General features: G+C 45.3%; 1 protein-coding gene across 3 annotated transcripts in view; it reads left to right on the top strand.

Moving 5' to 3' along the window:
- The window catches only part of PFKFB1 (6-phosphofructo-2-kinase/fructose-2,6-biphosphatase 1), a 129567-nt gene that overhangs the window by 89831 nt on the left and 24947 nt on the right, over window positions 1-14789 (top strand). For all 3 annotated transcript variants that reach the window (XM_078664541.1, XM_078664542.1, XM_078664540.1), the window contains exons 10-12: window positions 4974-5078; window positions 5190-5319; window positions 7077-7139. In XM_078664541.1, coding sequence (XP_078520667.1) covers window positions 4974-5078; window positions 5190-5319; window positions 7077-7139 — 298 coding nt within the window. The remainder of the gene's footprint in view (window positions 1-4973; window positions 5079-5189; window positions 5320-7076; window positions 7140-14789) is intronic.

The raw sequence follows: 14789 nt of genomic DNA on the forward strand, positions 1-14789 counted from the left end.
GCAAAAAAGGAAAAATGGCGTTTAAACCGGTAATGAGCCCATGCTAACTTAACACGGTGTAAAGATATCCAGGACCTAGATGACACCTCCTCATGATCCGGAAACGAACTGAATAAGATAATAGAAGTGCCATCTCATGAGAGCAGATTGCAAGTTTATATGTGGACGGTCCGCAAGGTAAAGCATTAAAAACTAGGAAAATTCAATGCTAAAGAAAAATAAAACAGCCAAGTACTTTATCGAGTCTTAAGCCAATAGGCAAGGTAAATAATAAAAACTTGACAAATAAGTCAATGAATTGTCAATGAAATGCTAGTACTCAGCATATCAAACATGAAAAAGGTCTATGACATAACTGTGTATGCAAAATAAGCTGCAACAGCCTCCAATAGGAAGTCACCGTCTTCATCCGAAAACAGTTCAGCCATCCAATTTAAAAGCGGAAAAGAACATACGTGCTCTCCCAGCACCGGATCCTCTATCACCATCAGAGGACAGCTCGGTGGGTTTTCAAGAAAGCTGTGTTCCAAGAAAGACTGTGCTGCCGCCAGTAAATTCCAGGGACCAAGTAGTCCATGCATCAATGCCACAGCCATAATCCTTTCGCCAGGACAAATCAACTCGTGAGTAATGATAGGAGTCATCAGCTGATTAAAGTCGACGTCAGGAGAAACCGGTCCGCAGAGACACAAATCAATGGCCCAATCGAAATCACAGGTCAGGCAGTGAAATACAGGCTGGACACAGGTGAAGTAGGAGAACCGAAAAGATAATCCATATGCCGTGCTTAATATCGCCAACGGCATTGTGCCATAATATTCTAGCATGCGATTGCGGAACAGTGTCAGCAGCTGCAGGGTCGGAGGTTGCATAGGAGGGACATCCATATTTAAAAATGTAAAAAAGCACAAGAGCGTCCGCTGGTAATGCAAGTAAAAATGCAATCCACGAACCAGAGTGGAGAAAATGGAATGAAAGGGAGCAGGGATGACTCCAAAGATTTTCTCAAATGAAGTCACGAGACCACTGGTAACAACTTTAAAAAAGTGTGCCAGGGATTTTGTGGAGGATGCGTTAAAGATAGTCGGAAACATGTTGCTGAAATTGAAAGGCAAACCTGTGTACGGGTGTTCGCTATGTGAAGTACGAAAGTTTCACGGGCCGAACTCAAGGCCACCTCTCTCTGAGACAAAAGAGCTCTTATTCTTGTCATGCCGTTGAAACGTGTCCCAAGGTTGGTATTTGTGGCCAGATTGAAAACTCCCTATGTTCATGTGTGGGAGGAAATAGAACATTTCTGCAGCAAATAACCCGTTCACTTACTGTTACGATAAAAGGAATACTTTTTAATTAACTCAGAACAATCTTCATTATTGAGCATCAAATAACTACCATTTTCCAACAACTTGAACGTGGGGATGATAGCAGGAACTGGCGTGCCTTGCAACACGCAAGCCATATTTGGTCGGTGTTTGTTGCATGAATCGTGTAACTGTATGTGCCTACACATTAGTGAATGATCTGGCGTCTCAGTGCATTCCTCTCCATTCAGATAAACTTCTTGATCATCTTTGAAACATCTGTATGTGTATGGAAGCGACCAGACCTCATGAACAAAAGCACTACCTAAAGGTTCATAAAGACCTATTGGTATATATTTCATACAATTTGAAAACTTATATAAAGCAAAAGGCAGCGTTATTAAACCGTGGATAAGGCATGTTGCCAAAAAACCCGCAATCCTCTGCTGATGATGTCACTGAGCATGTCATGAATGATGTAATATGTGACATCATCAGTAGTGGATTATGGGTAATAGTATCTCTAGTTTACTCCCCTATAGCTGTCTTTCTTTTAACATAAGTGTGTGTTTCCTTCCCTTATACTTACTGTTTTTGGTTCGCTTCCAGTTCGCGTACCAGCGAGCGAACTAGGAAGCGAACTAAGAGAAATAGAGGTTGGCACAGTTCCAAATATTGTACCAATTTTTTAATAACGGGGAGGTAGTTCTGAAAAGAACTTTTTTTTATATTTTTCTGAACATTTTTTTACTGTTTTTGAATTTTTCGGAACAGTTTTATATTTTTTTGGGTTTTTCTTGGAGGGGGCAATGAAAACGATTCATTGTAAAGGGCTCAACAGGAGCAACAAAACAAAAAAAAGAAGTATTTATTATTTTGGGCGTTTCGGACAAACTTGCATATGATAGTCAATAGCTCTGTTGATCAGAGTGATGCTTCTTTCTCCGTAGGAAATGAATCCATCGCAAAATACGCAGGTGTGTTTTACTTCACCAAATCTCATTTGTATATTTGGCACCATCTCCCTGCCCTCTGGTCCCGTTACTTCCGGTACAACAGATCTTCTGGCCATAATAGGGAGATTATCTAGGTCGTTCCGAAACTGTGCAGCACTGTAGTTGTTAGGATGCCACCTAGTCATATGGCGATGCATTGTGTAGTTTCCGAAACTGTATTTTTTGTCGGTCCCTCTGGACAGTCTATCTTGACATATAAGGCAAGTTACGTATCTTGCATTTACTTTTTTCTGACCTTTGGGAATTTAAAAAAATTGCCAAATGAAGTTTTCTTTCCGGTGAGACGTCTTGGGCTGCTCAGGCAAAAACTGCCTCTCTTCGTGCTCGTCCTCCTGTTCCTCTTCTTCTTCTTCTTGTTGAATTACAACTTGAGCAGGTGGTCCACTCTTCCTTGGATGTGGTGGAGGTGGTGGGGAAGCACCAGCTGAAGCTACTAAAGAAGCCATTGCTCAGTGATCACAAAGGGTCTTTCTCTCACAATGATGAAAGTCAGAGTGAGGAAAGAAGGAGGGATTTTCATCATTTGGGAAAAACAAGAGTTCTCAACCAATCAAAAGTGTTCATTTTAGATTATATGACCTAGTCTTACATCATTAGGAAACCAAAAGTGAAATGAACCAATGAAAAGTGTTATTACCAAGTCACATGACTTGCTGTGTTTACGTTAAGCGCTTTGCAGGGCCTCCCGGTTTGCTTCCAGAAACCTGCGCTTTGGCACTCGCTTCGCGTACCAGTTTGCTAACGTAGCACGTCATATGACGTATCAAGCGACAACGTGGAACGTCATGCGGACGGGAGGCGTCACGATGTTGTTTTCTAACGCGGCACTTGCGGTAAAGAAACGTTTACCGGCTCGCGGTCTATTTCGCGGCATCAAGGTCAGCTAACGGGAAGCTTCCCGATTCGCGAAGCGGGAACGAAGAAAAAAAAATATTTAAAAAAAAATTATTCATAAACATATAAAATATATTTTTGGATTTAAAGAAGAATACATTTTACAGCTACAGATATTAGCTGTTAAAAAACCAATGAAATTCACAGAAAAAACCATAGGTTATAGACCATATATAGTTAGGAATTAGCATTTACAAAACCTTGAAAATTCACTGAAAAAACCATAGGTTATAGACCATATATAGTTAGGAAATAGCATTTAGAAAACCTTATTTTACTCACACAAAACCATTGAAATTCCATATATAGTTAGTTGCACTAACTATATATCGCGCACCTGCAATCCACTGCTGATGATGTCACATATTACATCATTCATGACATGGTCAGTGACATCACTGATGACATCACTGATGACATCTCAAATGACATCACTGATGACATCACTGATGACAACATCCAGTGACTGTATGCTTCTGTAAAGTTAAAATATGTCTTACATATTGAAGAATGAGTGGATGTATAAGTGTCTGGATGAAGGATTTAGTAGGTGCATGACTGACTGTATAAGTGAGTGATTAAATGTGTCTCACTGAGTGCATGGGTTAGTGACTAAACTGTTTTAAATTGTGCATCATTGTGTCTGTTGTTTTGTAATCTGATGCATGTGTTGATCATTAGCTATATGACTAACTATATGGGTTATTGATTAGTTGCCCAAGTATTTGTATGGGAGACTGAGTGTGTGTGTGGGTGTCTGGGAGGTGTATGACTCTGTGCATAGATGTGTGAGCAGTTGATTCACTAGATGTATGGGTTCAAAAGTGCATGTGGAAACATCTGTATGGGCGGTTGACTGTGTGCATGAGTGTATTGGTGAGTGAATGGATATCTCAGTGCTACATGTCAAAGTAAGTACATATGTAAAACACAGTACATGTGATAGTTGACATATATAAATAACTGTGCATAAGAGCCAGTGAATGTGTGAGTGGCTGTATGGATTATTGTGAACTTGTATCAGGGATTGTATAACAGAGTAAATATGTGTTATTATATGTTCCAATAAGTAAGGTGTGTATAACTATATAGTTGAGGAAATCGAGGTGTGATTGATTCTTTGCAAGACTGACTAGGTGTGTGAGTAACTCCATGGATGAGTGACAGTCTGTGAGTGTCTGTTTACACTGAGTGTATCTAAGGTTATATTAGAGTCTGAAGAGGTTCATTGTATCATCACATGAATGATGTCATCAGTGATGTGATCAGTAATGTCAAATGAGATGTCATCAGTGATGTCATCAGTGATGTCATTTGAGATGTCATCAGTGATGTCATCAGTGATGTCCCTGACCATGTCATGAATGATGTAATATGTGACATCATCAGCAGTGGATTGCAGGTGCGCGATATATAGTTAGTGCAACTAACTATATATGGAATTTCAATGGTTTTGTGTGAGTAAAATAAGGTTTTCTAAATGCTATTTCCTAACTATATATGGTCTATAACCTATGGTTTTTTCAGTGAATTTTCAAGGTTTTGTAAATGCTAATTCCTAACTATATATGGTCTATAACCTATGGTTTTTTCTGTGAATATATATATATATATATATTAGTGCTGGATTTCTGGCTCTGTGCATGGACGGTTCTGAACCAGGGGAACGAGCCCGAAGCGCTGGTGATGAGGGTCTCGGAGGCTGGCTCGCGGAGAAGGCTCTTGTGGTTTAATCCTTGCTCCTGTTGTTGTGTCCTCCTAGGGCGTGTGTGAGGAGATGACGTACGAGGAGATCCAGGAGTACCACCCTGAGGAGTTCGCGCTACGGGACCAGGACAAGTATCGCTACCGGTACCCCAAGGGCGAGGTGAGTGGGGGCACCCCAGGATGAGAGGACAAGGGGTGATGGGGACCCCTTTGTGTCTGTCCTACGTTGGCTGTAATAACCCTGTGTTCATCCTTTCTCCACACTCCGCAGTCATACGAGGACCTGGTGCAGCGCCTCGAGCCAGTCATCATGGAGCTAGAACGGCAGGAAAATGTGCTGGTTATCTGTCACCAGGCGGTGATGCGCTGTCTCCTCGCCTACTTCTTGGATAAAAGTGCAGGTACCGTACTTCGTCCTGCCAACCTATTGCAACTCAGACAGGTTTAGTTTCTCCAGCAGGTGCATGTGATGCAAAACATTGCTTGGTTAAGGAAATAGCATGACGGCTCCCAACATCACTTCCTGTAACCAACCCATGCCCATATCCCACCTCGCACACTTCCTGTATTTACTGCATGCATGCTCACACTCACTTCCTGTAACCAAAACATGCACGTATACATCCTGGCACACTTCCTGCAGTAACTGTGTGTATGATCTAACTGACTTCTTATTGCCAACCCATGCCCATATCCATCCTCGCACACTTCCTGCAACCAACCCGTGCTCGTATCTATCCTCGCACACTTCTTGCAGTCACTGCGTGCATGATCACACTTACTTGCTGGAACCAACCCGCCCCTATATCCATCCTGGCACACTTCCTGAAGTCACTGCGAGTAGGATCACAATCACTTTCTGTAACCAACCCGTGCCTGTATCCATCCTCGCACACTTCCAGCAGTCACTGGATGCCCATTCATGATCTCACTCACTTCCTGCAACCAGCCCACGCCTGTATCCATCCTTGCACACTTCCTGCAATCACTTCATGCTCATCCATTATCATGCACACTTCCTGTAACAGGCTGTTGCTTGCATTAAGACTCACATACATCTCACAGTCAGGGAGTGATCACCCTCACGTCCTATTAATTCCCTCACGTTCACAACAATCATTGCATGTGTGTGGACTAGTACCTCCCCTTCCTGTAATCCGTGTGTGCACTGCACTCGCATTATATTCCTCTTGTAGGGACTATACACTCAGGGCCATATTACCAAGGTGAAGTATCGCCGCTTTTTCGGCGAATTGTACAGAGAAAGAGGCGATACTTCTAGCGCCCTATTAACAAGGGCATGCTAACGCCTGCCTCAAGCCCACTTTGCATGTCAGCGAGAAACATCGCTAATGACATGCAAAGTGGGCGTTCCCACGTCCAAGCACATGTAAAATGTGGTTGGAGGTGGTAGCACCCTATTACCAAGGCAGGCGTTGGGAGAAGGAGACCTGCGATAAACTCGTTTATCACAGGTCTCCCAACGCCTGCTCTGACCAGGCGTTAGGCATTGATAACATGGGGGTGTGGATCATAAAGCTGAATCCACCCCCCCATATTATCAAGGCACACATTAGCGCGTGACAACAACGCTTGTTTTCACGCGCTAATGTTCCCTATCGCCGGATTTAATATCGCCTACGTGTTGCGCGTTGATAATGACGCGCTAACACGGCGATAAAATCCGGCAATAGCCGGCGATAGGGAAATGTGCGATGTGCGTTTTTTAACGCACATTTTGGTAATATGGCCCTCAGTTACCTGCTCTTACCCACTTTCTGTTGTCCCCCCCCACTTATTTAACAAAACATTCCTTCCAAACAACAAACTTTGCGCTAATTTTTAGCACCGTAAAATCAGCGCGAACAGCATCATGGGCAGCACAAGAGGGCGCTGCTTCTTTCTGCCGCTAGAGTAGATGTTTGCAGGTGCTGTCCTGGTTCTATAGATGAGCACACAGCAGTTTCTGTTGTAGAGATCATGGTGCAGTGTTTATGGGCTCGTGGGCTGGGTGGGGGTGCACGGTACATGTCCTATGAGGGTGCTGGCTTTGAAAAGGGGTACAAAGCGCAGGCTTTGAGGGTACCTGGGGTGGGGGGACATTGTCAGCGCTGCCCTGGCACCGACCTAACCTCCACCCTCCTTTCTTCCCCTTCAGAGGAGCTGCCCTACCTCAAGTGCCCCCTGCACACGGTGCTGAAGCTCACGCCGGTGGCTTACGGTGAGTAACCAACGTTCACGAATAAAACTCACACCTCACACAGCAGCGCCACTGAAGTCAGACCACACCAGAGGAGGAGGCAGACAGTCACATGGGAGGCAGAGAAATGGCCTTACCTCAGCCTAACATATGACTGACTCTTTCCATGCCTTACCGGCCTCTCATGAAACCTTCTAATTCCCCGTAGGCCTGTCCTCCACTGGGGAGCCTCTCTCTCCTTGTCTAGGGTGTTCGCCCTCCCCACCCTGCCATGATCGAATTGCAGGATGTTGTTGCTTGCTCCTTTCCTGTGCTTGTAGAACATCCTGTCCTGCAACCAAACTCCGCCCACTCCTAACAGCGCAGGGATCTTCCCACAGCACAACTGACCGAGTGGCGCGTCGGTCCTCCCAGAGGTCTCCTCTCTCTGGCCTAGAACCCCACTCGTGAACTATCTTGCAAACATAGAAGCAGCATCTTCGGGCAGTACATCCTCGGAGGTGGGGGGGGGGGCTGCAGATGTGCAGTTTTGGAAGAGAAGAGGCAGAGGAGATGGGCCAAAGAGACACAAAAGCCCTGGTTGGTTCCTGCGCCACCTTCCCTTCTGGTCATAGACCCCGAGGGCACACCAGACCCACAGGCCCAGCCGGAGGATACTGGCTTCCAGACCCACTCACGCCCAGGTCCCTGCCCTTGGAGTGTATGGTGACAATACGTGGTTCACTTAAGCGCTCGCCCATCCAGCCACAAACTCTTTTGGAACAATCGTGGCCTGGTCGGCTCAGTGTTGCCCTCGTTGAAGTTCATGTCTGGTTCAACATGTTTCAGAGCCCCCCCAACGTCCACCATTGAGCGAGACCTCACTGTGTTTTTGTTTTGCTTTTTACACTTACCCAAGGGGATTGTGGCGAGGAGTGACTGCATCGCTTCCACATCCTAAAAGAGTGAAGTGGTGTAAAGTACAGTGGTGCAGAGGGCAGCGGTGTAGACTGCATTGGTTTTGAGTAAAGTGGCGTAGAGTCTAGTGGTATAGAGTGCAATGGCATGGAGTGCAGTGGTGCAGAATAGATTAGCGTGTTGTAGAGTGATGTAGAATGTAGAGGCATACAGTGCATTGGTGTAGAGATGAGTGCAGTGGCACAAAGTAGAATAGAGTGGCGTAGAGTGCAGTGATGGAGAGAGGCGTGGAGTTCAGTGGGGGAAAGTACCGGCCTGCAGAGTAGTGTTGTAAAGTAGAGTGGTGCAGAGAGTAGTAGTAGAGAGTACAGTGGTGCAGAGTTGAATAGAGTGGCGTAGAGTACAATGGCGCAGAGTCCAGTGACGTAAAATGTTGCAGAGTAGCGTACAGTGTTGAAGAGTGCAGTGGTGCAGAGTAGATTGGCGTAGAGTGCATTGATATTTCATAAAGTGGTGTAGAGTGCAGTGATGCAGAGTAGAGTGGAGTAGCGTAGAGTACAGTGGCGCAGAACAGAGTAGAGTGGCACAGAATGGTGTGGAGTGGCGCCACGTGAGTGGCCGCTGAGTAGATAGTTTCAGAGTAGAGTGGTGTACGGTGGAATACAGTGGTGTATAGTGCAGTGGAGATTAGAGTGGAGTGGATTGGCATACAGTGCACTGGTGTAGAGGGGAGTGGCACAGAGTAGAGAGCATTGGCATAGAATGCAGTGTTGTAGAGTAGAGTGGAATGGTGTAGAGTGCAGTGGTGCAACGTACAGTAGTGTGTTGTAGAATGCATTGGCATAGTGTAGAGAGGCACAGTGTTACGCAGCGCGGGGACACACTGGCCCAGTGTAACCAGGCGCTTTATAAATGTGATTATTATTATTATTTATTAAATGGTGTAGACGGGTGCAGAGTATAGTGCGCTGCCATTACAGACAACACATTTTCAATTTAAGTGGCCACTACATTTGCACAGACTTACAGTTTTACTGATAAAAGTATACAGCGCACAAACGATAATGTGTGGAAATGTCATCACCCAGTGTCTTGATTTGTTTGGCCCGTATTAAAATATTTGTTTCCATCGCCCTTCAGAATGACCCCAAAAATTTGCTTCATTTGTGCTTTTCTAATGATGATAAATTCTGAAATATCTGCACAGTTTATTTACATTTACATTTTGTGTGCTAGAATAAAACCATAACATTGTACAGCCTTCCTCAAGCACTCCCCCAATAGCCACCAAGATTGCCACAAAAATCCTCTCACTTTGAAGTCAAAGAAAGAAATGTAAACACCAAGCTACCTCTGAAGACAGAGCCTTACATGTGACCCCTGTCTTTGAATGCACAGCAAATGTGGCAAGATAAGAACAAGATTTAAAAGCCTGTTTACAGAAATCCAGTACTGAGTGTGAGTAAACTACGAGTAGCCCTATTAAAAAAATATATGTTTGTCAAAAAGGGGCTATAGAGAGATGAGGTGCATTTTTAGTGAGTGGCAGTGAGGGAATTCATGGTGAAGGATGAAATGGGGGAGGGGTGCCAAAAATGACTGTTGCACCGTGTGTGACCAGTGCTATGGCCAGCTCTGCCTGGGAGTCTTAGCCCCCACCTAAGTTCGGGTCTAGTTGCGCCCCTGGTCTTGATGGACCGAGTGACCTCTGATGGCCCCTGGAAAGACTCCGCCATGCAGGGTGGGTGTCACCGAGGCTCCTTAACCGGGCCAAGGAGCAGCTTGTGGTCAAAAGCCCCTCTCAGTACAGATTCCAAAGATGACCTGAACTCAGACTCATTGGATAATTTGTGGTCATCGTAGTGCCAATATAAGAGAAAGCCTAGCACCGGTTGTCTAAGCACTATACAAACATCTGAAGTATAGTATGGGCCCCATAAGGGACTAGCGCCTTTAGGTTATCTTTAGGCTTTCCTGTTTTCAGTTTCTATTCTTGGGAAATTCTGGTGGTGTTTTTTCAGTGTTTTCCAGTGATTTTAATACCTCAAAAAAACAGTGCTTTTCAGTGGTTACTCATTTTCGCGCCATAAAAAATAACTGAAATAGTGTTTTACCGGTGTTTATGGAACACTTTGCTTTTATTGCTTTTTCCATTTTTCTTCAGAAATTGTATACTGCTCTACATTTCAGAAGCTTAATACAGTCATGAAATACTTTCCATTGTCCTTTGAGTCCGCAACTCAGATTTAACAAGCATTTGCAATGCAATAGGTCTCGCATTTATGCAAGTTTAAGCTATTCGTGTTGTAAATGTCAAAGCCTTTTATTTATGTTTTAAAAACGAAAACAAAAATACAAGGTATTGTTAGTAGCTCAAACTCACGTAAATGCGAGACCTATTGCATTACAAATGCTTGTTTTAAATGAAAGCGTTAATTGGTCACTCAGCAAGTTGGAAGTTACAGTCGGTGTTCCAGAGTCGCTCCCCCTCTCCTGCTCAGAGTGTTTCATTGCATTGTATCATCGAGGGGGTAAATGGATGAGAAGGAAAAAGAGAAGGAAGAAGAGAAAAAAACTGAAGGAGAGACAGAGAAGGAGGGAGTAGGGAGAGGCGAGAGAGGGGAGGAGGTAAACAAAAGGAGGAGAGAGGGAAAGAGATAAAAAAAGAAGGGGTATCAGTGAGATTGGAGGAGAGAGAGAGATGGCCAAAAGCCGAAATGGAAGTGGAAATGCAAATGTGAGGCACTTGACTTGGCTATTGCAGCAGGTGAGTATAGCCAGATATGCGCTAGACAGCTCAGTTAAATTAGAGAGAAAATCTCAGTTAAGAAATTGAACAATGATGTGCTCTGCTGTGAATTACTGTACTGTTCCCTGGAAGCTGGTGAGCTCCCTGCACCTTTTGAGTACAGTGATAAGTAGTGTCAGTGGGCCCCCAAATGTGATTCAAGACGTACTCCATCTTTGCTGAGGGTCCCCGTCTTTATGTGCCCCACAGGTTCCATGGTGCATGCTAAACTAGTACACGCATGCTAGGATAAACTAAATGCTTCTGCACATTGAGGTTGCCAGGGAATGGTGAGCAGTAATGGTTCAGGTGTGACAAGTAATCCTTTATATGTTTGCTTTCTGCTCTACATTTAAAGAGGCAGTAGGCATTCTGAGTTTCAGACTCTTCTCCTTCGAGCCGGTGGAAATTGCCCTCGCACTGAGCTCTTTCCCAGATTCTGAGAGATGAATCCAAGGTCACCAGATCACAGAATGCCGATTCTTTTGAAAAGCATGCTGCATGCATTAAAATAAAAATAAAACTTTCATAGCCCTGTGGGGGTTGCAGGAGGCAGTAGCAGGATGACAGATGAGCATTGTGCAGGCATCAGTTGGCACGCCTCGGCAAACACATACCCTCAGTCTCAACCCGGAGTCTCTGCTTCTCCAGTTATTAGATTTTTTATCAGAAGGCAAACGGCCAGGAGGCTTCCGGTGCAGCTGCTGGCAATTCTAGGCCTGTGACAGGCAACCCAGGGACCTGAGTGCAGCCTGATCGGTTCTACGCCTGCGAAGCAGAACTGCAGGGGCGTGGAACACAGGAAGGGTGCTCGGGGATGGGTCGGAAGTTACATGTCTTCTCACTGAGCCTCCCCCCTGGGCATGGGAAACCTAGTGATTAGGGAAAGTCTTACAGTCGTGTGTGGCAGCCAGGGTGAGACAGCTTCCCTGTCACACACACAGTAAGTACTTCACAGACCATTTGCTTCTTAATTAGGCATTGTTGTTTCTCACCCCTTCTTAAGAGCCCCTGCAGCTCCATTCTGCCTATTTCTGGAAGAATCAGACGGTCCCCCGCCCATCCCCCCCCCAAAAAAAAATCTTAGCCCCATCAAAGCCTGCCCCTCCCTCCGCCCCCCACGACCCCCGAAATTTGGCTCTAGTTGCGCTACTGTGTGTAAATACACAGTGGCACATTTACAGTCATGGAGGAGAGTAAAATTAAGCTTATTTACATAGTGACGGTTTTCAACATCATTGCCATACCATCAACGCATTTCTTTTTTCACTCCTATGTTTGTAATTGAAAGAGGCCCACTTCACCTTTCATCCCAATTACGCAGACAAAAGCACAGTTTCAAACACGGTAAATAAATTAGCAACAGTGGAACATGCAGCCATGCCAGGACACTACAAAACTTCTGAGTTACAGTGAGTTTTGTACACGACCGGCACCCACTGACTGTGGCAGCTGCCGATCGCGCGCTGTCTCATGGAATTAATTAATCACACGCACACAGTCAGTGGCTGCATTGCAGCACCGCTTTCTCACTTAATTCTTTAAATTGCAGTATCTAGAGCTCGAGCCACTGCAGGAATAACCGATTGCCGCGTGCAGCACTGAGATGTTGCCGGAAAAAATAAAGCCTGTCTTCCACCTCGTGGGGTTTTGAGGTAGCTTTAAGAGCAACACATTTTTATAAATGTACCCAATTCGGGAAACTAACAAGTTCCTTAAACACCTGAAGCCTCATGGTGGAATTAATGTAATCAAGTGACGAGCATTTTTTTTAAAGGCTATACTTACAGACCGAAGTTGGTGCCCAATTAGAAGTAGCTTAGTTTTGCGGTGCGCTAATTTTGATTGGTGGTGCTTCCTACTGTCCTTTTGAATGTACAGTGGAAGATTTACCATCAGCCATTTACTCATCGCTTTTGCTACGTTTTCGACGTGGTTCTGCTCACCATTTTGTGTTTGCAAACCATGTTTATGGGTTTGGCCGGGTATGGCAGTACTTCGGCTGACGGGCTGATAGTAGTGTCTTCTGCAAATGAAAAGTCCTTCAACCATGACCGGCAGGGCACTGTCATCATGCCCTGCACATTTTATTAGCTTTAGAAAGAAAACAATCTATCTCCTTGTTAAGTAATGGTCTTTTTAAAGGGCTGTGAAGTGCTCAGTTGCGGCCGGCCGCAGTAAAACAGACTGCAGACCACAACAGCTCCTCTCCCTCCCACTTGAGCCAGGCAGGGGGCCTGGTGTTGATCTGACCCTTGGGCCATTCACACCTCGGCCCCATGTGCAGACACAGTGTTTTCCCCCTGACACCTCTGCGCCAGGCCACCACAGGCAGGCCAATGGAATGCTTTAGCTCCACCAAGTGGCCAAAAGGCGCTACAACTATGAAAATCAGTGACACTCGGTTTAAACCAGGTCAGCTGAATTTCATTCGGTAGGGTTTTCTCGGGTACAGTCGTTTTAAACCGAATTCCGAACAGCCTAGTTATCTTGTTTGTCACATTGTAAATCACTCTTTTCACTCATCACCAAATAAGTCACTGCTTTCTTTGAAGTTATGGCACTGGCTGCATTGATTTATTGAGTGCAATTTACTGGCACACTGCATCTACGATTCGCACTCTACCGCAGTGAGCCTTGACTGCACAACCTCGCTGCGTCAGGAGAGTCAGCACCAAAAGGGAGTAACCTGCAGACCCAAATGGATTCAGTAGTCTTGGGGGCTGTGGGACACAAGGGGTGACCAACAGTAACCCCGAGTCCCACTGTCCATTAACCAAACTGCCCTGACCCGGTGAGAAGCCTTTTAGCCTGCCACGCCTTCACTGTTTACACACCTCCCTTGATGACATCACATCACCTCCATGATGGCGGTGCAATGTACATGAAGAGGCCAGGCACATTCTCTCTTTCGTCTTCTGCTCCCACCTTCAGTCCCGAATGACTGACTGCCACGGGCTACTCCCAGATCACTCATGCTGAGCTCATCCAACCCAGAGCCTCTCACTGTCCTGCATAAGACCTCTCCCAACCACATCCTGACTGTTCCCACACTGCCCTGCACTAGGCCTTCTGGTTACTGGTCCCCGCAGTAGAATAAGCTCCCCACCGCCCAGCATTGGCTTCCTCAGTCCCAGCACTCAAGCCTGTCCCGAAAGACATTCCAGGAAAGCGGAGATTAACTCTCCTCCCAGACTCTGAGGTCACACCGGTTCCTGGAACTCTAATGCATAAAGAGCCGCACACCGCCATGTAATGTACGCCATATATGGAAAATACCAAAACGTACAATTTTCCACATAATGTATCTAGTAAATGTGCTCACGTGCAAGTCAGTTCATGTCCAAATATTCAACAATCTTGCTCACAATTTCCTGTGACGGTATCTTACCTAAACTGAGCCACTGTGTGCTGTGTGAGGCACAGAGCTTCTTGTCGAAGGGTGAGTACCGTCACCCACATACAATAAAACCTAATAGGCATCAGCTCGAAGGCCTTTCAGCCCAGCTTCCATCCTCCTTCAGTCTTTTAAAAGAGAGCCCTTAAAATAGGTAATTAGAATTATATCTGGAGGCAATCCACTAGTGGCTGTGTGCAGGTATACATAGAATCAGAGGTTCCAAAACACTGCTTGTACTGCCCAATATTTTCCAGCGGGTGGCAGGTTATGCACACAGATGAATTCATAAAATCTTTCTGTAAACAAGTCTACTAGTTGTAAGACCAAAGCTGACCAGCAGATGGCAGGAGATGCACACAAGTAAATCTGTTATTCCCGAAGAGAAAATACAGGGTGTAGTGCCAAAAAGGTCCAGCAGAGGGCAGGAGATGCTCACAAGTGAATCTATCAAACACCCCCCCCCCTATGCTGTTCAACCAAATCTGTGTTTCAGAAGTGTAGGATTTGAGGTGACTGCTATTTTCGGGTTAATTTCCTCATGATGCAGGTATCCCAAGTTAAGTAAATCGTATTACATCTCTAAGTT

This window comes from Lissotriton helveticus, chromosome 10 (assembly GCF_964261635.1).
Source record: "Lissotriton helveticus chromosome 10, aLisHel1.1, whole genome shotgun sequence".
NCBI classification, from domain to species: Eukaryota; Metazoa; Chordata; class Amphibia; order Caudata; family Salamandridae; genus Lissotriton; species Lissotriton helveticus.